Raw genomic sequence first — 27,793 nt, 5'->3', positions numbered from 1 at the left:
ATAGGGTGGCAGGTAGCCTAGAGGTCATGGATACAGGTCCGTCTCAGAATAGAGTGGCAGGTATTCTAGAGGTCACGGATACAGGTTCGTCTCAGAATAGGGTGGCAGGTAGCCTAGAGGTCATGGATACAGGTCCGTCTCAGAATGGCTTGGAAGTCGTTGGGTCTTATGGTCTGATGACGTCGTGACCTTTTCAGTCTCTCCTCCGTTGGTCTCATGTTGCCAAAAACAGACTTCCCTCCAGGTGTCGTGTTAAATTATCTGCGTAGGTTCTGACTTTCGGTGCCGTTTGATTTGGGCTTTGGGCGGCTACTGGCATTTAGGTTGTCTGGATGACGCTAGGTACGGTGACATGTCCATTCAGCTTTAAGGAGTCTGTGTTGTCTATCCTGCCACTGAATGACAAGGTGTGCTGACCTTTGGCGTAAAAACAGGGATGAGGGATGAGAGATGACTGTAAACGGAGCAGGAGTGCAGATGTGTACAGAGTTCTACCCTGAGACACAGACAGAGTTCTACCCTGAGACACAGACAGAGTTCTACCCTGAGACACAGACAGAGTTCTACCCTGAGACACAGACAGAATTCTACCCTGAGACACAGACAGAGTTCTACCCTGAGGCACAGACAGAGTTCTACCCTGAGACACAGACAGAGTTCTACCCTGAGACACAGACAGAGTTCTACCCTGAGACACAGACAGAGTTCTACCCTGAGGCACAGACAGAGTTCTACCCTGAGACACAGACAGAGTTCTACCCTGAGACACAGACAGAGTTCTACCCTGAGACACAGACAGAGTTCTACCCTGAGACACAGACAGAGTTCTACCCTGAGGCACAGACAGAGTTCTACCCTGAGACACAGACAGAGTTCTACCCTGAGACACAGACAGAGTTCTACCCTGAGACACAGACAGAGTTCCAACCTGAGACACAGACAGAGTTCTACCCTGAGGCACAGACAGAGTTCTACCCTGAGACACAGGCAGAGTTCTACCCTGAGACACAGACAGAGTTCTACCCTGAGACACAGACAGAGTTCTACCCTGAGACACAGACAGAGCTGTTCATTGTTCTGGTGATGGTCTTTATGACTGGTCCCATTTCTACCAATGTCCTGTCAGACCCAACAGGGTCCTCCAACAGCGGCCGTAGCTCTCTGCCCTCAACACTGCTGACAGAGGACTGTACGCACATATTTTCCACCTTAGCTGGGAAGAGCAATGGACTGGTGAAGGGCATCAATCTATCAGAGACACTGTGTTGGTCTGCCGCACTGCGCTGCTCTTAGAGCTGAAAGCAGAGATGGCAGAGACCATTAGAAAGGCCACGGGGCCAAGAGACAACAGCTGGTGAAAAGGTAGCAGGGTGTTTGAGTTGGTCCGATGTGCGGTTGGTCAGCTCTTAGAGCCACGTATGACAAGATCAAATCAAATCAAATCAAATGTATTTATATAGCCCTTAGATCCGCTGATATCTCAAAGTGCTGTACAGAAACCCAGCGTAAAACCCCAAACAGCAAGCAATGCAGGTGTAGAAGCACGGTGGCTAGGAAAAACTCCCTAGAAAGGCCAGAACCTAGGAAAAACCTAGAGAGGAACCAGGCTTTGAGGGGTGGCCAGTCCTCTTCTGGCTGTGCCGGGTGGAGATTATAACAGAACATGGCCAAGATGTTCAAATGTTCATAGATGACCAGTCAAATAATAATAATCACAGTGGTTGTCGAGGGTGCAACAGGTCAGCACCTCAGGAGTAAATGTCAGTTGGCTTTTCATAGCCGATCATTGAGAGTATCTCTACCGCACCTGCTGTCTCTAGAGAGTTGGTGGCTCTTAGAGCCACGTACGATAAGATGAAACTGAGGTTCTGCTGTTAGAGCCACGTACGATAAGATGAAACTGAGGTTCTGCTCTTAGAGCCACGTACGATAAGATGAAACTGAGGTTCTGCTCTTAGAGCCACGTACGATAAGATGAAACTGAGGTTCTGCTCTTAGAGCCACGTACGATAAGATGAAACTGAGGTTCTGCTCTTAGAGCCGCGTACGGTAAGATGAAACTGAGGTTCTGCTGTTAGAGCCATGTACGATAAGATGAAACTGAGGTTCTGCTCTTAGAGCCACGTACGATAAGATGAAACTGAGGTTCTGCTCTTAGAGCCGCGTACGATAAGATGAAACTGAGGTTCTGCTCTTAGAGCCACGTACGATAAGATGAAACTGAGGTTCTGCTCTTAGAGCCACGTACGGTAAGATGAAACTGAGGTTCTGCTCTTAGAGCCACGTACGATAAGATGAAACTGAGGTTCTGCTCTTAGAGCCACGTACGATAAGATGAAACTGAGGTTCTCCTCTTAGAGCCACGTACGATAAGATGAAACTGAGGTTCTGCTCTTAGAGCCACGTACGATAAGATGAAACTGAGGTTCTGCTCTTAGAGCCACGTACGATAAGATGAAACTGAGGTTCTGCTCTTAGAGCCACGTACGATAAGATGAAACTGAGGTTCTGCTCTTAGAGCCACGTACGATAAGATGAAACTGAGGTTCTGCTGTTAGAGCCACGTACGATAAGATGAAACTGAGGTTCTGCTGTTAGAGCCACGTACGATAAGATGAAACTGAGGTTCTGCTCTTAGAGCCATGTACGATAAGATGAAACTGAGGTTCTGCTCTTAGAGCCACGTACGATAAGATGAAACTGAGGTTCTGCTCTTAGAGCCATGTACGATAAGATGAAACTGAGGTTCTGCTCTTAGAGCCACGTACGATAAGATGAAACTGAGGTTCTGCTCTTAGAGCCATGTACGATAAGATGAAACTGAGGTTCTGCTCTTAGAGCCACGTACGATAAGATGAAACTGAGGTTCTGCTCTTAGAGCCACGTACGATAAGATGAAACTGAGGTTCTGCTCTTAGAGCCACGTACGATAAGATGAAACTGAGGTTCTGCTGTTAGAGCCACGTACGGTAAGATGAAAATGAGGTTCTGCCATAAACGACTCAAATGTGTAAAAGATAAAACACCTAAATGGAAATGGAATAACAGTAACAGATTAGTAGCATCTCTGCATCTGCCCGGCTACCCTGCCTCTTCTCCACCCTCTGGTTTAAAGGGAATACCTGTCTCTTCTCCACCCTCTGGTTTAAAGGGAATACCTGTCTCTTCTCCACCCTCTGGTTTAAAGGGAATACCTGTCTCTTCTCCACCCTCTGGTTTAGAGGGAATACCTGTCTCTTCTCCACCCTCTGGTTTAGAGGGAATACCTGTCTCTTCTCCACCCTCTGGTTTAGAGGGAATACCTGTCTCTTCTCCACCCTCTGGTTTAAAGGGAATACCTGTCTCTTCTCCACCCTCTGGTTTAAAGGGAATACCTGTCTCTTCTCCACCCTCTGGTTTAGAGGGAATACCCTGTCTCTTCTCCACCCTCTGGTTTAAAGGGAATACCTGTCTCTTCTCCACCCTCTGGTTTAAAGGGAATACCTGTCTCTTCTCCACCCTCTGGTTTAAAGGGAATACCTGTCTCTTCTCCACCCTCTGGTTTAAAGGGAATACCTGTCTCTTCTCCACCCTCTGGTTTAAAGGGAATACCTGTCTCTTCTCCACCCTCTGGTTTAGAGGGAATACCTGTCTCTTCTCCACCCTCTGGTTTAGAGGGAATACCTGTCTCTTCTCCACCCTCTGGTTTAGAGGGAATACCTGTCTCTTCTCCACCCTCTGGTTTAAAGGGAATACCTGTCTCTTCTCCACCCTCTGGTTTAAAGGGAATACCTGTCTCTTCTCCACCCTCTGGTTTAGAGGGAATACCCTGTCTCTTCTCCACCCTCTGGTTTAGAGGGAATACCTGTCTCTTCTCCACCCTCTGGTTTAGAGGGAATACCTGTCTCTACTCCACCCTCTGGTTTAAAGGGAATACCTGTCTCTACTCCACCCTCTGGTTTAAAGGGAATACCTGTCTCTTCTCCACCCTCTGGTTTAAAGGGAATACCTGTCTCTTCTCCACCCTCTGGTTTAAAGGGAATACCTGTCTCTTCTCCACCCTCTGGTTTAAAGGGAATACCTGTCTCTTCTCCACCCTCTGGTTTAAAGGGAATACCTGTCTCTTCTCCACCCTCTGGTTTAGAGGGAATACCTGTCTCTTCTCCACCCTCTGGTTTAGAGGGAATACCTGTCTCTTCTCCACCCTCTGGTTTAGAGGGAATACCTGTCTCTTCTCCACCCTCTGGTTTAAAGGGAATACCTGTCTCTTCTCCACCCTCTGGTTTAAAGGGAATACCTGTCTCTTCTCCACCCTCTGGTTTAGAGGGAATACCCTGTCTCTTCTCCACCCTCTGGTTTAGAGGGAATACCTGTCTCTTCTCCACCCTCTGGTTTAGAGGGAATACCTGTCTCTACTCCACCCTCTGGTTTAAAGGGAATACCTGTCTCTACTCCACCCTCTGGTTTAAAGGGAATACCTGTCTCTTCTCCACCCTCTGGTTTAAAGGGAATACCTGTCTCTTCTCCACCCTCTGGTTTAAAGGGAATACCTGTCTCTTCTCCACCCTCTGGTTTAAAGGGAATACCTGTCTCTTCTCCACCCTCTGGTTTAAAGGGAATACCTGTCTCTTCTCCACCCTCTGGTTTAAAGGGAATACCTGTCTCTTCACCACCCTCTGGTTTAAAGGGAATACCTGTCTCTTCTCCACCCTCTGGTTTAGAGGGAATACCTGTCTCTTCTCCACCCTCTGGTTTAAAGGGAATACCTGTCTCTTCTCCACCCTCTGGTTTAAAGGGAATACCTGTCTCTTCACCACCCTCTGGTTTAAAGGGAATACCTCTCTCTTCTCCACCCTCTGGTTTAAAGGGAATACCTGTCTCTACTCCACCCTCTGGTTTAAAGGGAATACCTGTCTCTTCTCCACCCTCTGGTTTAAAGGGAATACCTGTCTCTTCTCCACCCTCTGGTTTAAAGGGAATACCTGTCTCTTCTCCACCCTCTGGTTTAAAGGGAATACCTGTCTCTTCTCCACCCTCTGGTTTAAAGGGAATACCTGTCTCTTCTCCACCCTCTGGTTTAAAGGGAATACCTGTCTCTTCTCCACCCTCTGGTTTAAAGGGAATACCTGTCTCTTCTCCACCCGCTGGTTTAGAGGGAATACCTGTCTCTTCTCCACCCTCTGGTTTAAAGGGAATACCTGTCTCTTCTCCACCCTCTGGTTTAAAGGGAATACCTGTCTCTTCTCCACCCTCTGGTTTAAAGGGAATACCTGTCTCTTACATTTACATTTTACATTTTAGTCATTTAGCAGACGCTCTTATCCAGAGCGACTTACAGTAGAGTGCATACATTTTATTACATTTTTACATACTGAGACAAGGATATCCCTACCGGCCAAAACCTCCCTAACCCGGACGACGCTATGCCAATTGTGCGTCGCCCCACGGACCTCCCGGTTGCGGCCGGCTGCGACAGAGCCTGGGCGCGAACCCAGAGACTCTGGTGGCGCAGCTAGCACTGCGATGCAGTGCCCTAGACCACTGTGCCACCCGGGAGGTCTCTTCTCCACCCTCTGGTTTAACTTCTTATGGCTGCAAGCCCGACGTCGGTACACTTATGACAACAGCCAGCTCAAGTGCAGGGCGCGAAATTCAAAAGATATTTTTTTTAAATATTTAACTTTCACACATTAACAAGTCCAATACAGCAAATGAAAGGTACACATCTTGTGAATCCAGCCAACATGTCCGATTTTTAAAATGTTTTACAGCAAAAACAGCACGTATATTTATGTTAGCTCACCACCAAATACAAAAAAGGACAGACATTTTTCACAGCACAGGTAGCATGCACAAAGCCAACCTAACTAACCAAGAACCAACCAAACTAACCAACAAACAACTTCATCAGATGACAGTCTTATAACATGTTATTCAATAAATCTATGTTTTGTTCGAAAAATGTGCATATTTCAGGTATAAATCATAGTTTACATTGCAGCTACAATCAGAAATTGCACCGAAAGCAGCCATAATAATTACAGACACCAACGTCAAATACCTAATTACTTATCATAAAACATTTCTGAAAAATACATAGTGTACAGCATATGAAAGACAGGCATCTTGTGATTCCAGCCAATATTTCCGATTTATCAAGTGTTTTACAGCGAAAACACAATATAGCGTTATATTAGCTTACCACAATAGCCAAAAACACAAGCAATTTCCCAGTAGCAAAAGTAAGCGATCGTAACAAACAAGCAAAAGATATATAATTTTTGACTAACCTTGATTTTCTTCCTCAGATGACAGTCCTATAACATCAGGTTATACATACACTTATGTTTTGTTCGAAAATGTGCATATTTAGAGCTGAAATCAATGGTTATACATTCTGCTAACTTAGCTACTTTTTCCCACAACGCCCGGATTTTTTTCGGACACTTTTTCTGACACACATATTCTGACCAAATAGCTATTCATAAACATAACTAAAACATACATGTTGTATAGGAAATGATAGATCCATTAGTTCTTAATGAAATCGCAGTGTTAGAATTCTAAAAATAACTTCATTACGATATGCAGCTTCGGTATAGCTAGAGTACCCAAACGTTGGGCGTCGGCGACTAGTTCACATGTACGACAGATATATGAAATAGCATCATAAAATGTTTCTTACTTTTGCTGATCTTCCATCAGAATGTTGGACAAGGTGTCCTTTGTCCAGAACAATCGTTGTTTGGATTTAGAACGGCAACTTTCCCTCTTCAATTAGCAAGCACACTAGCCAAGTGGCACGATGCTCTCCATGTCAACAAACGGAAGAGAACGGAACACGGCAAAACTCCCGAAACAATTTCAATAATCTGATGAAACTATATTGAAAAAACATACTTTACGATGATATGGTCACATGTATCAAATAAAATCAAAGCCGGAGATATTAGTCGACTATAACGGCAGCTAAACAGAAGGCAAATCCATGTCCCCCTGCGCGCTCTCCAGAAAACCGGAAATGAGGGACACGTCATACAAAGAGCTTGTATTCCACTTCAGACCAAGATAAACACAAAATTTCTTCTCTCACCGCCTCTTGACATCCAGGGGAAGGTGTATGAAGTGCACGTATACTCTTACGTATCATGCCCATGTATAGGCAGGAAGTAGAACAGAGCATCGATTTCAGACTTTCCACTTCCTGGTCAGGAAGTTTGTGCCAAATGAGTTCTGTTTGACTCACAGATATAATTCAAACGGTTTTAGAAACTAGAGAGTGTTTTCTATCCAATAGTAATAATAATATGCATATTGTACGAGCAAGAATTGAGTACGAGGCCGTTTGAAATGGGCACCTTTAATCAGAGCTACTCAATACTGCCCCTGCAGCCATAAAAAGTTAAAGGAATACCTGTCTCTTCTCCACCCTCTGGTTTAAAGGGAATACCTGTCTCTTCACCACCCTCTGGTTTAAAGGGAATACCTGTATCTTCTCCACCCTCTGGTTTAAAGGGAATACCTGTCTCTTCTCCACCCTCTGGTTTAAAGGGAATACCTGTCTCTTCTCCACCCTCTGGTTTAAAGGGAATACCTGTCTCTTCACCACCCTCTGGTTTAAAGGGAATACCTGTCTCTTCTCCACCCTCTGGTTAAGAGGGAATACCTGTCTCTACTCCACCCTCTGGTTTAAAGGGAATACCTGTCTCTTCACCACCCTCTGGTTTAAAGGGAATACCTGTCTCTTCTCCACCCTCTGGTTTAAAGGGAATACCGGTCTCTTCTCCACCCTCTGGTTTAAAGGGAATACCTGTCTCTTCTCCACCCTCTGGTTTAAAGGGAATACCTGTCTCTTCACTACCCTCTGGTTTAAAGGGAATACCTGTCTCTTCTCCACCCTCTGGTTTAAAGGGAATACCTGTATCTTCTCCACCCTCTGGTTTAAAGGGAATACCTGTCTCTTCTCCACCCTCTGGTTTAAAGGGAATACCTGTCTCTTCTCCACCCTCTGGTTTAAAGGGAATACCTGTCTCTTCTCCACCCTCTGGTTTAAAGGGAATAACTCTCTCTTCTCCACCCTCTGGTTTAAAGGGAATACCTGTCTCTACTCCAACCTCTGGTTTAAAGGGAATACCTGTCTCTTCTCCACCCTCTGGTTTAAAGGGAATACCTGTCTCTTCTCCACCCTCTGGTTTAAAGGAATACCTGTCTCTTCTCCACCCTCTGGTTTAAAGGGAATACCTGTCTCTTCTCCACCCTCTGGTTTAAAGGGCATACCTGTCTCTTCTCCACCCTCTGGTTTAAAGGGAATACCTGTCTCTTCTCCACCCTCTGGTTAAGAGGGAATACCTGTCTCTTCTCCACCCTCTGGTTTAAAGGGAATACCTGTCTCTTCACCACCCTCTGGTTTAAAGGGAATACCTGTCTCTACTCCACCCTCTGGTTTAAAGGGAATACCTGTCTCTTCTCCACCCTCTGGTTTAAAGGGAATACCTGTCTCTTCTCCACCCTCTGGTTAAGAGGGAATACCTGTCTCTTCTCCACCCTCTGGTTTAAAGGGAATACCTGTCTCTTCACCACCCTCTGGTTTAAAGGGAATACCTGTCTCTTCTCCACCCTCTGGTTTAAAGGGAATACCTGTCTCTTCTCCACCCTCTGGTTTAAAGGGAATACCTGTCTCTTCTCCACCCTCTGGTTTAAAGGGAATACCTGTCTCTTCACCACCCTCTGGTTTAAAGGGAATACCTGTCTCTTCTCCACCCTCTGGTTTAAAGGGAATACCTGTCTCTTCTCCACCCTCTGGTTTAAAGGAATACCTGTCTCTTCTCCACCCTCTGGTTTAAAGGGAATACCTGTCTCTTCTCCACCCTCTGGTTTAAAGGGCATACCTGTCTCTTCTCCACCCTCTGGTTTAAAGGGAATACCTGTCTCTTCTCCACCCTCTGGTTTAAAGGGAATACCTGTCTCTTCTCCACCCTCTGGTTTAAAGGGAATACCTGTCTCTTCTCCACCCTCTGGTTTAAAGGGAATACCTGTCTCTTCTCCACCCTCTGGTTTAAAGGGAATAACTCTCTCTTCTCCACCCTCTGGTTTAAAGGGAATACCTGTCTCTTCTCCACCCTCTGGTTTAAAGGGAATAACTCTCTCTTCTCCACCCTCTGGTTTAAAGGGAATACCTGTCTCTACTCCAACCTCTGGTTTAAAGGGAATACCTGTCTCTTCTCCACCCTCTGGTTTAAAGGGAATACCTGTCTCTTCTCCACCCTCTGGTTTAAAGGGAATAACTCTCTCTTCTCCACCCTCTGGTTTAAAGGGAATACCTGTCTCTTCTCCACCCTCTGGTTTAAAGGGAATAACTCTCTCTTCTCCACCCTCTGGTTTAAAGGGAATACCTGTCTCTTCTCCACCCTCTGGTTTAAAGGGAATAACTCTCTCTTCTCCACCCTCTGGTTTAAAGGGAATACCTGTCTCTACTCCAACCTCTGGTTTAAAGGGAATACCTGTCTCTTCTCCACCCTCTGGTTTAAAGGGAATACCTGTCTCTTCTCCACCCTCTGGTTTAAAGGAATACCTGTCTCTTCTCCACCCTCTGGTTTAAAGGGAATACCTGTCTCTTCTCCACCCTCTGGTTTAAAGGGAATACCTGTCTCTACTCCACCCTCTGGTTTAAAGGGAATACCTGTCTCTTCTCCACCCTCTGGTTTAAAGGGAATACCTGTCTCTACTCCAACCTCTGGTTTAAAGGGAATACCTGTCTCTTCTCCACCCTCTGGTTTAAAGGGAATACCTGTCTCTTCTCCACCCTCTGGTTTAAAGGAATACCTGTCTCTTCTCCACCCTCTGGTTTAAAGGGAATACCTGTCTCTTCTCCACCCTCTGGTTTAAAGGGAATACCTGTCTCTTCTCCACCCTCTGGTTTAAAGGGAATACCTGTCTCTTCTCCACCCTCTGGTTAAGAGGGAATACCTGTCTCTTCTCCACCCTCTGGTTTAAAGGGAATACCTGTCTCTTCACCACCCTCTGGTTTAAAGGGAATACCTGTCTCTACTCCACCCTCTGGTTTAAAGGGAATACCTGTCTCTTCTCCACCCTCTGGTTTAAAGGGAATACCTGTCTCTTCTCCACCCTCTGGTTAAGAGGGAATACCTGTCTCTTCTCCACCCTCTGGTTTAAAGGGAATACCTGTCTCTTCACCACCCTCTGGTTTAAAGGGAATACCTGTCTCTTCTCCACCCTCTGGTTTAAAGGGAATACCTGTCTCTTCTCCACCCTCTGGTTTAAAGGGAATACCTGTCTCTTCTCCACCCTCTGGTTTAAAGGGAATACCTGTCTCTTCACCACCCTCTGGTTTAAAGGGAATACCTGTCTCTTCTCCACCCTCTGGTTTAAAGGGAATACCTGTCTCTTCTCCACCCTCTGGTTTAAAGGGAATACCTGTCTCTTCTCCACCCTCTGGTTTAAAGGGATACCTCACATAGTTCCTGATTGGACGAGCCCTGTGCGCTGGGGTCTTTCCAGTATCCTGCCCTTGTTGGACTGCTATCCATACCTCCATAAACATTTGAAACACAGCGTTTTAGATCAGGGGTGTGTCATTCCAGTCCCCTGTTTTAGAGTCGACCAGGAGAACACACACAGAGGACTGCTATTTCTAGTGTTGCTCCGTCGAGAGGGTGAAAGGTCATCTCCCCCCCGCCCGCCGTACCCCCTGTTGGCCAGATGTGCTTGGTAAAGACTATCTTTAGTGTCTGATACCCAGGACTCAGGGTTATACCCCTGGGCTGTCAAAATAGACCTGCACTTCCTGTTTTCTATTTAAAGAAGAAACTTCCAGAAATATACCATGAGTCTTCCTCTAACTGATTTGTTCAACCATAACCCCCCTCTCCAGGAGTGGTTTAAACAGAGGGCCTTAGAGTTCCCATAACCCCCCTCTCCAGGAGTGGTCTAAACAGAGGGCCTTAGAGTTCCCATAACCCCCCTCTCCAGGAGTGGTCTAAACAGAGGGCCTTAGGGTTCCCATAACCCCCCTCTCCAGGAGTGCTCTAAACAGAGGGCCTTAGGGTTCCCATAACCCCCCTCTCCAGGAGTGGTCTAAACAGAGGGCCTTAGGGTTCCCATAACCCCCCTCTCCAGGAGTGGTCTAAACAGAGGGCCTTAGGGTTCCCATAACCCCCCTCTCCAGGAGTGGTCTAAACAGAGGGCCTTAGAGTTCCCATAACCCCCCTCTCCAGGAGTGGTCTAAACAGAGGGCCTTAGAGTTCCCTGTGTCTCTGGATCAGATGGAAACTCTCTGTTAAACTAGTTGAACCTACGGGGAACTCTGTGCTTTACAGCCGCTCTCTCAGCTCTCGTCCCCGTATCCCTGGCAGTGAGAGATTGTTATTCTATAACGTCTTGGGTATTCTATTCATGAATGAACCAGTTTACTGTTATTATTAACAAAACCACCCAGGACGTTTTCCCCGCCTTGCTGCAAGGCACCACACACCTCGTGACGTCTCATCAGATACTGCAAAGGAAAAGTTGTCAGAAACCTGGAGATTTTTGAATTTGATACCTGATGAAACTCATCCCCAAAGGCCTTGATAAACAAACAAACAACTAGTGGTCTTTCTGCTGCCGCATCACAGCTGCAGTCAGGCTGTATCACACATAGGGCTCTGGTCTAAAGTAGTGCACTATATAGGGAATAGGGCTCTGGTCTAAAGTAGTGCACTATTAGGGAATAGGGCTCTGGTCTATAGTAGTGCACTATATAGGGAATAGGGCTCTGGTCTATAGTAGTGTACTATATAGGGAATAGGGCTCTGGTCTATAGTAGTGCCCTATAATAGGGAATAGGGCTCTGGTCTATAGTAGTGCACTATACAGGGAATAGGGCTCTGGTCTATAGTAGTGCACTATACAGGGAATAGGGCTCTGGTCTATAGTAGTGCCCTATATAGGGAATAGGGCTCTGGTCTAAAGTAGTGCACTATATAAGGAATAGGGCTCTGGTCTAAAGTAGTGCACTATATAAGGAATAGGGCTCTGGTCTAAAGTAGTGCACTATATAGGGAATAGGGCTCTGGTCTAAAGTAGTGTACTATATAGGGAATAGGGCTCTGGTCTAAAGTAGTGCACAATATAGGGAATAGGGCTCTGGTCTAAAGTAGTGCACTATATAGGGAATAGGTGTCACGAATCCCGTTTCCTGAGTCTGGTTTTTGCCTGTGTTCTGTTCTGGAGTGTTTTTCCGGTGTCCTGGAACGCACCCTGTCTGGTTGCCGGGCGTTTTAGCTAGTTGGGAGATCTCAGATTACCCGCACCTGTATCCCATCAGCTATCTGTGCACCTGGTCCTGATCATCATCTCTCCTCTTCATAAGCCCGGACCTGACATCCATTCCCTGCCGGATCGTTAGCCATGAACAGTATGTCGTGCCAGCGTATCAGCCTCCTGTTTGATAGAATTTGTTTTGTTGTTTTGTACGTCTTGCTTGCCTTAAACTTACCTCCGTTTGTTCTGTCTTCAGTTATTCACCCGGATCACTTACCCCATTCCTGCCTGGTCGTCGGAGGTTTCCGCTACTCCCTTGGATCCACCTATTCACTCCCATCAACTCACCGCCGCTGCCCGCTACGCCACCTGGATATTTCTACCTCTACATATTCACTTGTAAATAAATACTCACCTTCTTCCTACTCTCCTTGTCCTGGTCTGCTTCTGGGTTCGATTTTGAAAGAACGTGACAGAACGATCCGGCCAAGGATGAACCCAGCGGACCTGGACTCCGTTTGCCATGCCATTACCCAGCAGGGGAAGATATTGGAACAACACAACACGGCGCTACAGGAGTTAGCGGGTTCAATCCAGAACTTATCTGCTAGCTTGACGAAAATCCAGGATCAGCTCAGTTTGCCGGCGGGTCATCCACCACCTGTTTCACCCATCTTACCTGCCGATTCTGGAGAGGTTTCCTTCCGTGAGCCCAAGGTTCCGACGCCTGATAAGTACGAGGGGGATTTGGGAAGATGCCGTTCATTTCTTATGCAGTGTGGCTTAGTTTTTGATCTGCAGCCCTACTCTTACGCCACAGAGAAGGCTAGGATAGCTTTCGTGATTGAACTGCTGCGTGGTAGAGCTCTGGAATGGGCTTCAGCCGTTTGGGAACGACAGGACACTTGCATGGCTTCATACCAGGAGTTCACGGCAGAGATGAGAAAGCTTTTTGACCATCCAGTCCGAGGTAAGGACGCAGCTAAACGTTTGTTCACTCTTCGCCAAGGAACTCGCAGTGTGGCAGACTTTATGATCGAATTCAGGACATTGGCTGTGGAGAGTGGTTGGAATGAGGAGTCACTACAAGCGGCTTTTTACCAGGGGTTGTCGGAGCAACTCAAGGACGAGCTGATCTCCTATCCAGAGCCTAGTGACCTAGACAGCTTGGTCACTTTAGCTATTCGGGTAGATAATAGAGTCCGAGAGAGAAGGAGGGAGAAGCAGTGGGGCCCGTCCAATCAATCAGCAACTCGGTTACCATTCGGTTCAGGAAATGGACCAGAACGTGTTGATCATTATTCCCCACACGGGATTAGTGGAGGGGTCTTGCCACCAGATCCTGAACCAATGCAAGTGGGGCGACACGGGCTAACTAAGGAGGAGCGCCAACGTAGACGTGAGACCAACAGCTGCCTCTACTGTGGTAGCTCGGGACATTACATCTCCGCTTGTCCACAGCGCCCGTTAAACTGCCCGGCTCGCTAGTTTTGGGAGGAATTTTAGCGAGCCAGTTTCAACCTCTCAAGAATCCTGTCAGACCCCGTTTTCCTGCGACCCTTATGAATAAAGATCAGAGTTTAGAGATGAACGCTTTTATCGATTCAGGTGCCGATGGCAGCTTTATTGATGCCGACTTGGTGGAACAGCTGGGGCTTTCCAAGGAGCAATTGCCGGAAGCCATTGAAGCAACCACTCTGAACGGCAGTAGTCTGGCACGGATCACTATGAGGACTGAACCGGTTAAGATGTTGTTGTCGGGGAATCATTCAGAGTTTATCTCCTTCTTCATTCTGTCCTCGCCCTATGTTCCTCTGGTTCTTGGTTACCCCTGGCTGAAGGAACACAATCCCTCGTTTGATTGGGTGACGGGTAAAGTAACTAGTTGGAGCATTGAGTGTCATGCTAACTGCCTTAGGACTGCCTGTTCTCCTGCTGTTCCCAGTCAGGTCAGTGACTCTGCTCCTCCTGATTTGTCCCTGGTTCCAGAAACATATCACGAGTTGGGTGAAGTTTTCAGTAAGCAGAAGGCTCTGTCCCTTCCTCCCCACCGACCTTATGACTGTGCGATTAATCTGTTCCCTGGAGCTGCCTTTCCCAAGGGACGGTTATACAGTATCTCTCGACCTGAACGTGAAGCCTTGGAGACCTACATCAAGGAGTCTCTAGCTGCAGGTCTCATTCGCCCCTCGTCATCACCTCTGGGAGCAGGATTTTTTTTTGTGAGCAAGAAGGATGGCTCTCTTCGACCGTGTATTGATTATCGGGGTTTGAATGATATTACGGTCAAAAACAAGTATCCCCTGCCCTTGATGAGCTCTGCTTTCGACTCTTTACAGGGTGCTACGGTTTTTACGAAGCTTGATTTACGTAATGCTTATCATTTGGTTCGGATCAAAGAGGGGGACGAGTGGTTGACTGGGTTCAATACTCCTATGGGACATTTCGAGTACCAGGTGATGCCGTTTGGACTGACCAACGCTCCTGCTGTGTTCCAAAGTATGGTGAATGATGTTCTGAGAGATATGATTGGTATTTTTGTGTTCGTTTACCTGGATGATATCCTCATCTTCTCGAGGGAGCTTTCTAGCCACGTCCTGCATGTCAAGCAGGTCTTGCAGCGGTTATTGGAGAACCGTCTGTTCGTGAAGGCTGAGAAGTGTGATTTTCATGCCCACATGACGTCCTTCCTCGGGTACATCATCTCCAGGGGAGAGATCATGATGGACCAAGAGAAGGTTCGGGCGGTTCGGGATTGGGCCCGGCCCGGTACGAGATTGCAGCTCCAGAGATTCCTGGGGTTTGCGAACTTCTATCGGAGGTTTATCCGTGATTACAGCCGGGTGGCCGTCCCTTTAACTGCCCTGACGTCTTGCACCAGAGATTTCTGTTGGACTCCTGAGGCAGACCGAGCATTTCTGGACTTGAAGAGCCGATTCACCAACGCCCCGATTCTCTCTCAACCTGACACTTCCCGTCAGTTTGTTGTTGAGGTGGACGCGTCTGATGTGGGGGTGGGCGCCATCCTGTCCCAGCGTAGCTCTACTGACGGTAAACTCCATCCCTGCGCCTTCTACTCTTGTCGTCTTTCTCCAGCTGAAAGAAACTACGATGTGGGTAACCGGGAGCTTCTCGCTGTGAAGCTTGCCTTGGAGGAGTGGCGTCACTGGTTGGAGGGAGCGAAGCAACCGTTTGTGGTCTGGACTGACCACAAGAATCTGGCTTACGTGCAATCGGCTAAACGTCTCAACTCCCGTCAGGCCAGGTGGGCTTTGTTTTTTGGACGCTTCAATTTTTCCCTGACGTTCCGACCTGGGTCGAAGAACGGGAAGGCGGACGCCCTGTCCCGGATGTTCTCCAAGACGGAGGAGAGTGGGGCCAAGACTGAGACGATTATTCCCCAGAATGTTGTCGTGGGAGCCGTTACATGGAGGATTGAGGATGTGATGGCGGCCCTTCGGACGCAGCCCGGGCCCGGTAACGGTCCACCCGGTCGGTTGTTCATGCCTGAGTCGGTCCGCTCTGCTGTCCTTCAGTGGTCCCACGCCAGCAAGATAGCTTGTCACCCTGGTGTTGCTCGGACTATGGCGCTACTGCGCAGACGATTTTGGTGGCCTGCCATGGGAGAAGATACCCGGAGGTTTGTTGCCGCTTGTCCTGTTTGTGCGCAGAATAAGAGTTCCAATCGGCCCAGCTCTGGGCTTCTTCACCCCCTACCTATTCCCCGGCGACCTTGGTCGCATCTGGCCCTGGACTTTGTCACGGGGTTGCCCTCTTCTGTTGGTAACACGGTTATTCTGACCATTGTGGACAGATTCAGCAAGTTTGCTCACTTTGTCCCCCTCTCCAAGCTGCCTTCTGCCACTGAGACGTCCGAGATCCTGGTTAGGGAGGTTTTCAGGGTCCACGGGTTGCCCTGTGACATTGTTTCTGACCGTGGTCCTCAGTTTACCTCTGCTGTCTGGAGATCCTTCTGTTTGGCCATTGGAGCTACAGTCAGTCTCACTTCTGGATTTCACCCCCAATCTAATGGTCAGGCGGAGAGAGCCAACCAGAAGATGGAGTCCACGCTGCGCTGTCTGGTTTCCTCTGATCCCACCTCTTGGTCCTCTCAATTACCCTGGGTCGAGTATGCCCATAATACTCTTCCTTCATCTGCTACTGGGATGTCTCCCTTCCAGTGCCTGTACGGTTACCAACCTCCCTTGTTTCCTTCTCAGGAGAGGGATCTCTCGGTCCCCTCCGTCCAGACCCACATTCGTCGTTGCCACCGGACCTGGCATCGGGCCAGGAAGGCTCTCCTTAGAGTTTCTGACCGGTATCAGATCCAGGCGAATCGTCGCCGTATTCCTGCCCCCGCTTATACGGTCGGAGATAAGGTTTGGTTAGCTACACGGGATCTTCCTCTACGGACTGAGTCGAGGAAACTGTCACCGAAGTTCATTGGTCCGTTTGTAGTGGAGAGAATCATTAATCCGGTGGTGGTCCGACTCAAGTTGCCTGCAACACTTAGAGTACATCCCACCTTTCATGTCTCCTGCCTCAAGCCGGTTCACCTCAGTCCTCTGTTGCCCCCTCCTCCTCGTCCTCCCCCTCCTCGGATGATCGGAGGTGGTCCTGTCTACACGGTGCGCCGCATCATGGACTCAAGACGGCGGGGTCGAGGGTTCCAGTATCTAGTGGATTGGGAAGGATATGGTCCAGAGGAGAGGAGTTGGATTCCTCGGCGTCAGATCCTTGACGCTGACCTGCTTCGTGACTTCTACCGCCTCCACCCTGGCGCTCCGGGTAGTCCGCCCGGTGGCGTTCGTCGGAGGGGGGGTACTGTCACGAATCCCGTTTCCTGAGTCTGGTTTTTGCCTGTGTTCTGTTCTGGAGTGTTTTTCCGGTGTCCTGGAACGCACCCTGTCTGGTTGCCGGGCGTTTTAGCTAGTTGGGAGATCTCAGATTACCCGCACCTGTATCCCATCAGCTATCTGTGCACCTGGTCCTGATCATCATCTCTCCTCTTCATAAGCCCGGACCTGACATCCATTCCCTGCCGGATCGTTAGCCATGAACAGTATGTCGTGCCAGCGTATCAGCCTCCTGTTTGATAGAATTTGTTTTGTTGTTTTGTACGTCTTGCTTGCCTTAAACTTACCTCCGTTTGTTCTGTCTTCAGTTATTCACCCGGATCACTTACCCCACTCCTGCCTGGTCGTCGGAGGTTTCCGCTACTCCCTTGGATCCACCTATTCACTCCCATCAACTCACCGCCGCTGCCCGCTACGCCACCTGGATATTTCTACCTCTACATATTCACTTGTAAATAAATACTCACCTTCTTCCTACTCTCCTTGTCCTGGTCTGCTTCTGGGTTCGATTTTGAAAGAACGTGACAATAGGGCTCTGGTCTATAGTAGTGTACTATATAGGGAATAGAGCCCTGGTCTATAGTAGTGTACTATATAGGGAATAGGGCCCTGGTCTATAGTAGTGCACTATATAGGGAATAGGGCTCTGGTCTAAAGTAGTGCACTATATAGGGAATAGGGCTCTGGTCTAAAGTAGTGTACTATATAGGGAATAGGGCTCTGGTCTAAAGTAGTGTACTATATAGGGAATAGGGCCCTGGTCTAAAGTAGTGCACTATATAGGGAATAGGGCTCTGGTCTAAAGTAGTGCACTATATAGGGAATAGGGCTCTGGTCTAAAGTAGTGTACTATATAGGGAATAGGGCCCTGGTCTAAAGTAGTGCACTATATAGGGAATAGGGCTCTGGTCTAAAGTAGTGCACTATATAGGGAATAGGGCTCTGGTCTAAAGTAGTGTACTATATAGGGAATAGGGCCCTGGTCTATAGTAGTGCACTATATAGGGAATAGGGCCCTGGTCTAAAGTAGTGCACTATATAGGGAATAGGGCCCTGGTCTAAAGTAGTGTACTATATAGGGAATAGGGTTCTGGTCTAAAGTAGTGCTCTATAATAGAGAATAGGGCTCTGGTCTAAAGTAGTGCACTATATAGGGAACAGTGTGTCATTTGGCCTCAGCAAATAGATCATAACACCTTTAGATATAATTGTAATTATTTTGGCCTCAGGAATCGACATTAGGACCTTAAATATTCCTCCTATATGCAAATGATCTGACCTCTGATCTGACCTCTGATCTGACCTCTGATCTGACCTCTGATCTAACCTCTGATCTGACCTCTGATCTGACCTCTGATCTGACCTCTGATTTGACCTCTGACCTCTGATCTAACCTCTGATCTGATCTCTGATCTGACCTCTGTGCCCTCCAGTCTGACCTCTGACCTCTGTGTTCTATGATCTGACCTCTGATCTGACCTCTGATCTGACCTCTCTGACCTCTGTGTCCTCTGATCTGACCTCTGACCTTTGTGTCCTCTGCATGGTAGCTGCAGCTGTATGAATGAATAGGAGAGGGTCAGACAGGAGTCGGTGAGTCGCTGGCCGGGTTCCTTCACAGACGTCCAACCGCCTCGCTCTGCATTCAGCTTTCGCCCCATAATCTCCGTCCCGTCTCTCCACACCTGCCTTTCAACAAGAATCACAAATTACACCGTCCAATCAAACGGCTCCGCCTCGGCCCGGTTCAAGACAAACATGTGGTCATCTCAGACAGCTGTGTGATTCAGGATCCGGACCAGAAATCAGCCAATAAGACGGTCTGCAGAGGAGTGCATGTGTCGATCTCCGGTGAAATAATTCCATGGCGCCCGGGGCGGCGGTTCACCTTCCCTCGGGGCGGCGTTCTGTATGTAACAGAATCGGGAGACGGAGAGAGAGGAGAGGAAATGAAAACATGGGTAAAAATTTGGCTTCAGAACCAGGTGCTATTTCCTCTTCCTGTAATTATCTTCCTTCTATTAGCAGTCCTACTGATGTCATTCTCTAAGTGATTCACAGAGCATAGAGGCTGGTTCATTATTCTCTAAGTGATTCACAGAGCAGAGAGGCTGGTTCATTATTCTCTAAGTGATTCACAGAACAGAGAGGCTGGTTCATTATTCTCTAAGTGATTCACAGAACAGAGAGGCTGGTTCATTATTCTCTAAGTGATTCACAGAGCAGAGAGGCTGGTTCATTATTCTCTAAGTGATTCACAGAGCAGAGAGGCTGGTTCATTATTCTCTAAGTGATTCACAGAGCAGAGAGGCTGGTTCATTATTCTCTAAGTGATTCACAGAGCAGAGAGGCTGGTTCATTATTCTCTAAGTGATTCACAGAGCAGAGAGGCTGGTTCATTATTCTCTAAGTGATTCACAGAGCAGAGAGGCTGGTTCATTATTCTCTAAGTGATTCACAGAGCAGAGAGGCTGGTTCATTATTCTCTAAGTGATTCACAGAGCAGAGAGGCTGGTTCATTATTCTCTAAGTGATTCACAGAGCAGAGAGGCTGGTTCATTATTCTCTAAGTGATTCACAGAGCAGAGAGGCTGGTTCATTATTCTCTAAGTGATTCACAGAGCAGAGAGGCTGGTTCATTATTCTCTAAGTGATTCACAGAACAGAGAGGCTGGTTCATTGATGAAGTGGACCAGGAAACGAGGCTGAGCCAGACAGAGAGACAGAGCTGACTACTCCTCCACACGGCTGACCATCAGCCAGACAGAGCTGATTACTCCTCCACACAGCTGACCATCAGCCAGACAGAGAGACAGAGCTGACCATCAGCCAGACGGAGAGACAGAGCTGACCATCAGCCAGACAGAGAGACAGAGCTGATTACTCCTCCACACAGCTGACCATCAGCCAGACGGAGAGACAGAGCTGATTACTCCTCCACACAGCTGACCATCAGCCAGACGGACAGAGCTGACCATCAGCCAGACGGAGAGACAGAGCTGACCATCAGCCAGACAGAGAGACAGAGCTGATTACTCCTCCACACAGCTGACCATCAGCCAGACAGAGAGACAGAGCTGACCATCAGCCAGACGGAGAGACAGAGCTGACCATCAGCCAGACAGAGAGACAGAGCTGATTAATCCTCCACAGAGCTGACCATCAGCCAGACGGAGAGACAGAGCTGACCATCAGCCAGACAGAGAGACAGAGCTGACCATCAGCCAGACAGAGAGACAGAGCTGACCATCAGCCAGACGGAGAGACAGAGCTGACCATCGGCCAGACAGAGAGACAGAGATGATTACTCCTCCACACAGCTGACCATCAGCCAGACGGAGAGACAGAGCTGACCATCAGCCAGACAGAGAGACAGAGTTGATTACTCCTCCACACGGCTGACCATCAGCCAGAGAGAGAGACAGAGCTGACCACCAGCCAGATAGAGAGACAGAGCTGACCATCAGCCAGATAGAGAGACAGAGCTGACCATCAGCCAGATAGAGAGACAGAGCTGACCATCAGCCAGACGGAGAGACAGAGCTGACCATCAGCCAGACAGAGAGACAGAGCTGACTACTCCTCCACACAGCTGACCATCAGCCAGACAGAGAGACAGAGCTGACTACTCCTCCACACAGCTGACCATCAGCCAGGCGGAGAGACAGAGCTGACCATCAGCCAGATAGAGAGACAGAGCTGATTACTCCTCCACACAGCTGACCATCAGCCAGACAGAGAGACAGAGCTGACCATCAGCCAGACGGAGAGACAGAGCTGACCATCAGCCAGACAGAGAGACAGAGCTGATTACTCCTCCACAGAGCTGACCATCAGCCAGGCGGAGAGACAGAGCTGATTACTCCTCCACAGAGCTGACCATCAGCCAGATAGAGAGACAGAGCTGACTACTCCTCCACACAGCTGACCATCAGCTAGACAGAGAGACAGAGCTGACCATCAGCCAGACAGAGAGACAGAGCTGACCATCAGCCAGACAGAGAGACAGAGCTGACTACTCCTCCACACAGCTGACCATCAGCCAGACAGAGAGACAGAGCTGACCATCAGCTAGACAGAGAGACAGAGCTGACCATCAGCCAGACAGAGAGATAGAGCTGACCATCAGCCAGATAGAGAGACAGAACTGACTACTCCTCCACACAGCTGACCATCAGCTAGACAGAGAGACAGAGCTGACCATCAGCTAGACAGAGAGACAGAGCTGACCATCAGCCAGACAGAGAGACAGAGCTGACCATCAGCCAGACAGAGAGACAGAGCTGACTACTCCTCCACACAGCTGACCATCAGCCAGACAGAGAGACAGAGCTGACCATCAGCCAGACAGAGAGACAGAGCTGACCATCAGCCAGACAGAGAGACAGAGCTGACCATCAGCCAGACAGAGAGACAGAGAGACAGAGCTGACCATCAGCCAGACAGAGAGACAGAGCTGACCATCAGCCAGACAGAGAGACAGAGCTGACCATCAGCCAGACAGAGAGACAGAGCTGACCATCAGCCAGACAGAGAGACAGAGCTGACCATCAGCCAGACAGAGAGACAGAGCTGACCATCAGCCAGACAGAGAGACAGAGCTGACCATCAGCCAGACAGAGAGACACAGCTGACCATCAGCCAGACAGAGAGACAGAGCTGACCATCAGCCAGACAGAGAGACACAGCTGACCATCAGCCAGACAGAGAGACAGATAAACATCCATCTACGGCTGAGACGTCAGAGGAACCTGTCAGGAACTTGATACGTTCCCCCTGGGACAATTCAAATAGTAGAAGCAGAAAACACGTGAAAATGACTCAAATATACATAAGATCCCACAAAGTATTATCCATTTCTCTAAAGGGTTGGTCATTATAATGATGTTAACAGACCACTACATTGTGCAGAGTGTTTGATCGTAGGTCTGGTCGCTCGTTGGGAAGATAAACGAAGCACTCGGCGGCCAAACCAGCGTGATTACCCTGATTAATATCATAAATAAAGGTTCACCGCCGTAATACGGATTAACTCATAAATCACTGTTCCCTCTGAATATAACGAAGAATAATCCTCTACTATAGTTACTAAAGTCTGGAGGAGAGCTGAATATTCAACAGCATTGGACTGCAGAGAGGTGGAATAACCCTCTACTATAGTTACTAAAGTCTGGAGGAGAGCTGAATATTCAACAGCATTGGACTGCAGAGAGGTGGAATAATCCTCTACTATAGTTACTAAAGTCTGGAGGAGAGCTGAATATTCAACAGCATTGGGCTGCAGAGAGAGGTGGAATAATCCTCTACTATAGTTACTAAAGTCTGGAGGAGAGCTGAATATTCAACAGCATTGGACTGCAGAGAGAGGTGGAATAATCCTCTACTATAGTTACTAAAGTCTGGAGGAGAGCTGAATATTCAACAGCATTGGACTGCAGAGAGAGGTGGAATAATCCTCTACTATAGTTACTAAAGTCTGGAGGAGAGCTGAATATTCAACAGCATTGGGCTGCAGAGAGAGGTGGAATAATCCTCTACTATAGTTACTAAAGTCTGGAGGAGAGCTGAATATTCAACAGCATTGGACTGCAGAGAGAGGTGGAATAATCCTCTACTATAGTTACTAAAGTCTGGAGGAGAGCTGAATATTCAACAGCATTGGGCTGCAGAGAGAGGTGGAATAATCCTCTACTATAGTTACTAAAGTCTGGAGGAGAGCTGAATATTCAACAGCATTGCAGAGAGAGGTGGAATAATCCTCTAATATAGTTACTAAAGTCTGGAGGAGAGCTGAATATTCAACAGCATTGGACTGCAGAGAGAGGTGGAATAATCCTCTACTATAGTTACTAAAGTCTGGAGGAGAGCTGAATATTCAACAGCATTGGACTGCAGAGAGAGGTGGAATAATCCTCTACTATAGTTACTAAAGTCTGGAGGAGAGCTGAATATTCAACAGCATTGCAGAGAGAGTGCAGTCTGAGGTTATATGCCATGAAGTACTGCAGTACTGCTGGAGAGGTCCAGGAGATGAGAGACGAGACGTGTTGTCAAGGGGAAGGGGGAGGTTACCGTGGGAACATGTGGGTCTGAGAGGTTAGAGGATGGGGGAGGTTACCGTGGGAACGTGTTAATCTAAGAGGTCAGAGGATGGGTGAGGTTACCGTGGGAACGTGTTAATCTAAGAGGTCAGAGGATGGGTGAGGTTACCGTGGGAACGTGTTAATCTAAGAGGTCAGAGGATGGGTGAGGTTACCGTGGGAACGTGTTAATCTGAGAGGTCAGAGGATGGGGGAGGTTACCGTGGGAACGTGTTAATCTGAGAGGTCAGAGGATGGGTGAGGTTACCGTGGGAACGTGTTAATCTAAGAGGTCAGAGGATGGGTGAGGTTACCGTGGGAACGTGTTAATCTAAGAGGTCAGAGGATGGGTGAGGTTACCATGGGAACATGTTAATCTAAGAGGTCAGAGGATGGGTGAAATTACCGTGGGAACATGTTGGTCTGAGAGGTCATGGGATGGGTGAGGTTACCATGAGAACGTGGGAAGGGTTCTTCCTGGAACCCAAAAGGGTTGTTGAAAGGGTTCTCCTATGGGGACAGTCGAAACCCTTTTCGGTTCTAGATAGCACCTGTTTTCTAAGAGTGTAGTCTAAGCCACAAGGCTAAACATACTTTGCCCCGGGCCGTTCTCCCGGGACGAGCCACAAAAGCCCGCTGTTCACCCCTCCCCTGACCAACATGCACCCCCCCCCCCCCCCCCATGTTTAGAAAATACCCCTGTGGTCCAAAACACACATCAGCCTCAGTGCTGAAATTAATCTACATTTCCTACAGCCGGTTTCTCAGCCCTGATGGATGAGTCATCAGTCACTGTTTCAACAGCCCTAATGGATGAGTCACCAGTCACTGTTTCAACAGCCCTTTCAGGACCTGTGGGACATGACGCCGGGTCCCGTGCTATCCTGTTACACTACGCCGGGTCCCGTGCTATCCTGTTACATGACGCCGGGTCCCGTGCTATCCTGTTACATGACGCCGGGTCCTGTGATATCCTGTTACATACCGCCGGGTCCCGTGCTATCCTGTTACACGACGCCGGGTCCCGTGCTATCCTGTTACATGACGCCGGGTCCCGTGCTATCCTGTTACATGACGCCGGGTCCCGTGCTATCCTGTTACACGACGCCGGGTCCCGTGCTATCCTGTTACATACCGCCGGGTCCCGTGCTATCCTGTTACACGATGCCGGGTCCCGTGCTATCCTGTTACACGACGCCGGGTCCCGTGCTATCCTGTTACATACCGCCGGATCCCGTGCTATCCTGTTACATGACGACGGGTCCCGTGCTATTCTGTTACATGACGCCGGGTCCCGTGCTATCCTGTTACATGACGCCGGGTCCCGTGCTATTCTGTTACACGACGACGGGTCCCGTGCTATTCTGTTACATGACGCCGGGTCCCGTGCTATCCTGTTACATGACGCCGGGTCCCGTGCTATTCTGTTACATGACGCCGGGTCCCGTGCTATCCTGTTACACGACGCCGGGTCCCGTGCTATCCTGTTACATACCGCCGGGTCCCGTGCTATCCTGTTACACGACGCCGGGTCCCGTGCTATCCTGTTACATGACGCCGGGTCCCGTGCTATCCTGTTACATGACGCCGGGTCCCGTGCTATCCTGTTACATGACGCCGGGTCCCGTGCTATCCTGTTACATACCGCCGGGTCCCGTGCTATCCTGTTACACGACGACGGGTCCCGTGCTATTCTGTTACATGACGCCGGGTCCCGTGCTATCCTGTTACATGACGACGGGTCCCGTGCTATTCTGTTACATGACGCCGGGTCCCGTGCTATCCTGTTACATGACGCCGGGTCCCGTGCTATTCTGTTACATGACGCCGGGTCCCGTGCTATCCTGTTACACGACGCCGGGTCCCGTGCTATCCTGTTACATACCGCCGGGTCCCGTGCTATCCTGTTACACGACGCCGGGTCCCGTGCTATCCTGTTACATGACGCCGGGTCCCGTGCTATCCTGTTACATGACGCCGGGTCCCGTGCTATCCTGTTACATGACGCCGGGTCCCGTGCTATCCTGTTACACGACGCCGGGTCCCGTGCTATCCTGTTACATACCGCCGGGTCCCGTGCTATCCTGTTACATACCGCCGGGTCCCGTGCTATCCTGTTACACGACGACGGGTCCCGTGCTATTCTGTTACATGACGCCGGGTCCCGTGCTATCCTGTTACATGACGCCGGGTCCCGTGCTATCCTGTTACACGACGACGGGTCCCGTGCTATCCTGTTACATACCGCCGGGTCCCGTGCTATCCTGTTACACGACGCCGGGTCCCGTGCTATCCTGTTACATGACGCCGGGTCCCGTGCTATCCTGTTACATGACGCCGGGTCCCGTGCTATCCTGTTACACGACGCCGGGTCCCGTGCTATCCTGTTACATGACGCCGGGTCCCGTGCTATCCTGTTACACGACGCCGGGTCCCGTGCTATCCTGTTACATGACGCCGGGTCCCGTGCTATCCTGTTACATGACGCCGGGTCCCGTTCTATCCTGTTACATGACGCCGGGTCCCGTGCTATCCTGTTACACGATGCCGGGTCCCGTGCTATCCTGTTACATGACGCCGGGTCCCGTGCTATCCTGTTACATACCGCCGGGTCCCGTGCTATCCTGTTACATACCGCCGGGTCCCGTGCTATCCTGTTACATACCGCCGGGTCCCGTGCTATCCTGTTACACGACGCCGGGTCCCGTGCTATCCTGTTACATGACGCCGGGTCCCGTGCTATCCTGTTACACGACGCCGGGTCCCGTGCTATCCTGTTACACGACGCCGGGTCCCGTGCTATCCTGTTACATACCGCCGGGTCCCGTGCTATCCTGTTACATGACGCCGGGTCCCGTGCTATCCTGTTACATACCGCCGGGTCCCGTGCTATCCTGTTACATGACGCCGGGTCCCGTGCTATCCTGTTACATGACGCCGGGTCCCGTGCTATCCTGTTACATGACGCCGGGTCCCGTGCTATCCTGTTACACGACGCCGGGTCCCGTGCTATCCTGTTACATACCGCCGGGTCCCGTGCTATCCTGTTACATGACGCCGGGTCCCGTGCTATCCTGTTACATGACGCCGGGTCCCGTGCTATCCTGTTACATGACGCCGGGTCCCGTGCTATCCTGTTACATACCGCCGGGTCCCGTGCTATCCTGTTACATGACGCCGGGTCCCATGCTATCCTGTTACATGACGCCGGGTCCCGTGCTATCCTGTTACATGCCGCCGGGTCCCGTGCTATCCTGTTACATACCGCCGGGTCCCGTGCTATACTGTTACATGACGCCGGGTCCCGTGCTATCCTGTTACATGACGCCGGGTCCCGTGCTATCCTGTTACATGACGCCGGGTCCCGTGCTATCCTGTTACACGACGCCGGGTCCCGTGCTATCCTGTTACATACCGCCGGGTCCCGTGCTATCCTGTTACATACCGCCGGGTCCCGTGCTATTCTGTTACACGACGGCGGGTCCCGTGCTATCCTGTTACACGACGGCGGGTCCCGTGCTATCCTGTTACATACCGCCGGGTCCCGTGCTATTCTGTTACATGACGCCGGGTCCCGTGCTATCCTGTTACATGACGCCGGGTCCCGTGCTATCCTGTTACATACCGCCGGGTCCCGTGCTATCCTGTTACACGACGCCGGGTCCCGTGCTATCCTGTTACATGACGCCGGGTCCCGTGCTGTCCTGTTACATGACGCCGGGTCCTGTGCTATCCTGTTACATGCCGCCGGGTCCTGTGCTATCCTGGTACAATCGAAGAAACCCATTCACATTTTCACGTGCTCTATATTTCATGTGCACCCCCCCAGCCTCAAACACACACCACCCTGGTCCATTTAAAGTGACCCCCCCCAGCCTCAAACACACACCACCCTGGTCCATTTAAAGTGACCCCCCCCCCCCAGCCTCAAACACACACCACCGTGGTCTATTTAAAGTGACCCCCCCCCCAGCCTCAAACACACACCACCGTGGTCCATTTAAAGTGACCCCCCCCCAGCCTCAAACACACACCACCGTGGTCCATTTAAAGTGACCCCCCCCCCCCCCAGCCTCAAACACACATCACCGTGGTCTATTTAAAGTGACCCCCCCCAGCCTCAAACACACACCACCGTGGTCCATTTAAAGTGACCCCCCCCCAGCCTCAAACACACATCACCGTGGTCTATTTAAAGTGACCCACCCCAGCCTCAAACACACATCACCGTGGTCTATTTAAAGTGACCCCCCCCCAGCCTCAAACACACATCACCGTGGTCTATTTAAAGTGACCCCCCCCCCCCAGCCTCAAACACACATCACCGTGGTCCATTTAAAGTGACCCCCCCCAGCCTCAAACACACATCACCGTGGTCCATTTAAAGTGACATGAATAGGAGAGAGACTGTCTCCAACATGAATAGGAGAGAGACTGGCTCCAACATGAAGAAGAGAGAGACTGGCTAAACGATGAAGAGGAGAGAGACTGGCTCTAACATGAATAGGAGAGAGACTGGCTCCAACATGAAGAGGAGAGAGACTGGCTCCAACATGAAGAGGAGAGAGACTGGCTCCAACATGAATAGGAGAGAGACTGGCTCTAACATGAAGAGGA

The 27,793-nt window shown here is 49.6% G+C and overlaps 1 protein-coding gene across 1 annotated transcript; it reads right to left on the bottom strand.

Annotated features, from left to right (window-relative positions):
- Positions 1-1,243: 1,243 nt before the first annotated feature.
- On the bottom strand, positions 1,244-26,963 carry LOC120043679 (keratin-associated protein 16-1-like). The gene is made up of 10 exons (XM_038988233.1): positions 26,622-26,963; positions 26,348-26,370; positions 25,272-25,770; positions 24,998-25,020; positions 24,162-24,660; positions 23,583-23,599; positions 23,353-23,415; positions 23,169-23,231; positions 18,515-18,652; positions 1,244-1,295 (listed from the first exon to the last, which is right to left on the bottom strand). The coding sequence occupies exons 1-10, from the start codon at positions 26,961-26,963 to the stop codon at positions 1,244-1,246; spliced, it is 1,719 nt and encodes a 572-aa protein (XP_038844161.1).
- Between the last annotated feature and the right edge of the window lie 830 nt (positions 26,964-27,793).

Source organism: Salvelinus namaycush, unplaced genomic scaffold (assembly GCF_016432855.1).
Source record: "Salvelinus namaycush isolate Seneca unplaced genomic scaffold, SaNama_1.0 Scaffold997, whole genome shotgun sequence".
Taxonomy (NCBI): Eukaryota; Metazoa; Chordata; class Actinopteri; order Salmoniformes; family Salmonidae; genus Salvelinus; species Salvelinus namaycush.
The sequence above is the reverse complement of the archived record's forward strand: the minus strand, read 5'-3'. Positions and strand labels throughout refer to the sequence as shown.

Excerpts from the sequence above, each read along its gene's own strand:
- LOC120043679 (XM_038988233.1), bottom strand. The coding sequence starts at position 26,963 with ATGGGTTTCTTCGATTGTACCAGGATAGCACAGGACCCGGCGGCATGT. Across the intron at positions 26,371-26,621 it reads GAATAGCACGGGACCCGGCG|GATAGCATGGGACCCGGCGT; the intron begins GTATGTAACAGG and ends GTCATGTAACAG. Across the intron at positions 18,653-23,168 it reads CAGACCCACATGTTCCCACG|CTGCAGCTACCATGCAGAGG; the intron begins GTAACCTCCCCC and ends TCATTCATACAG.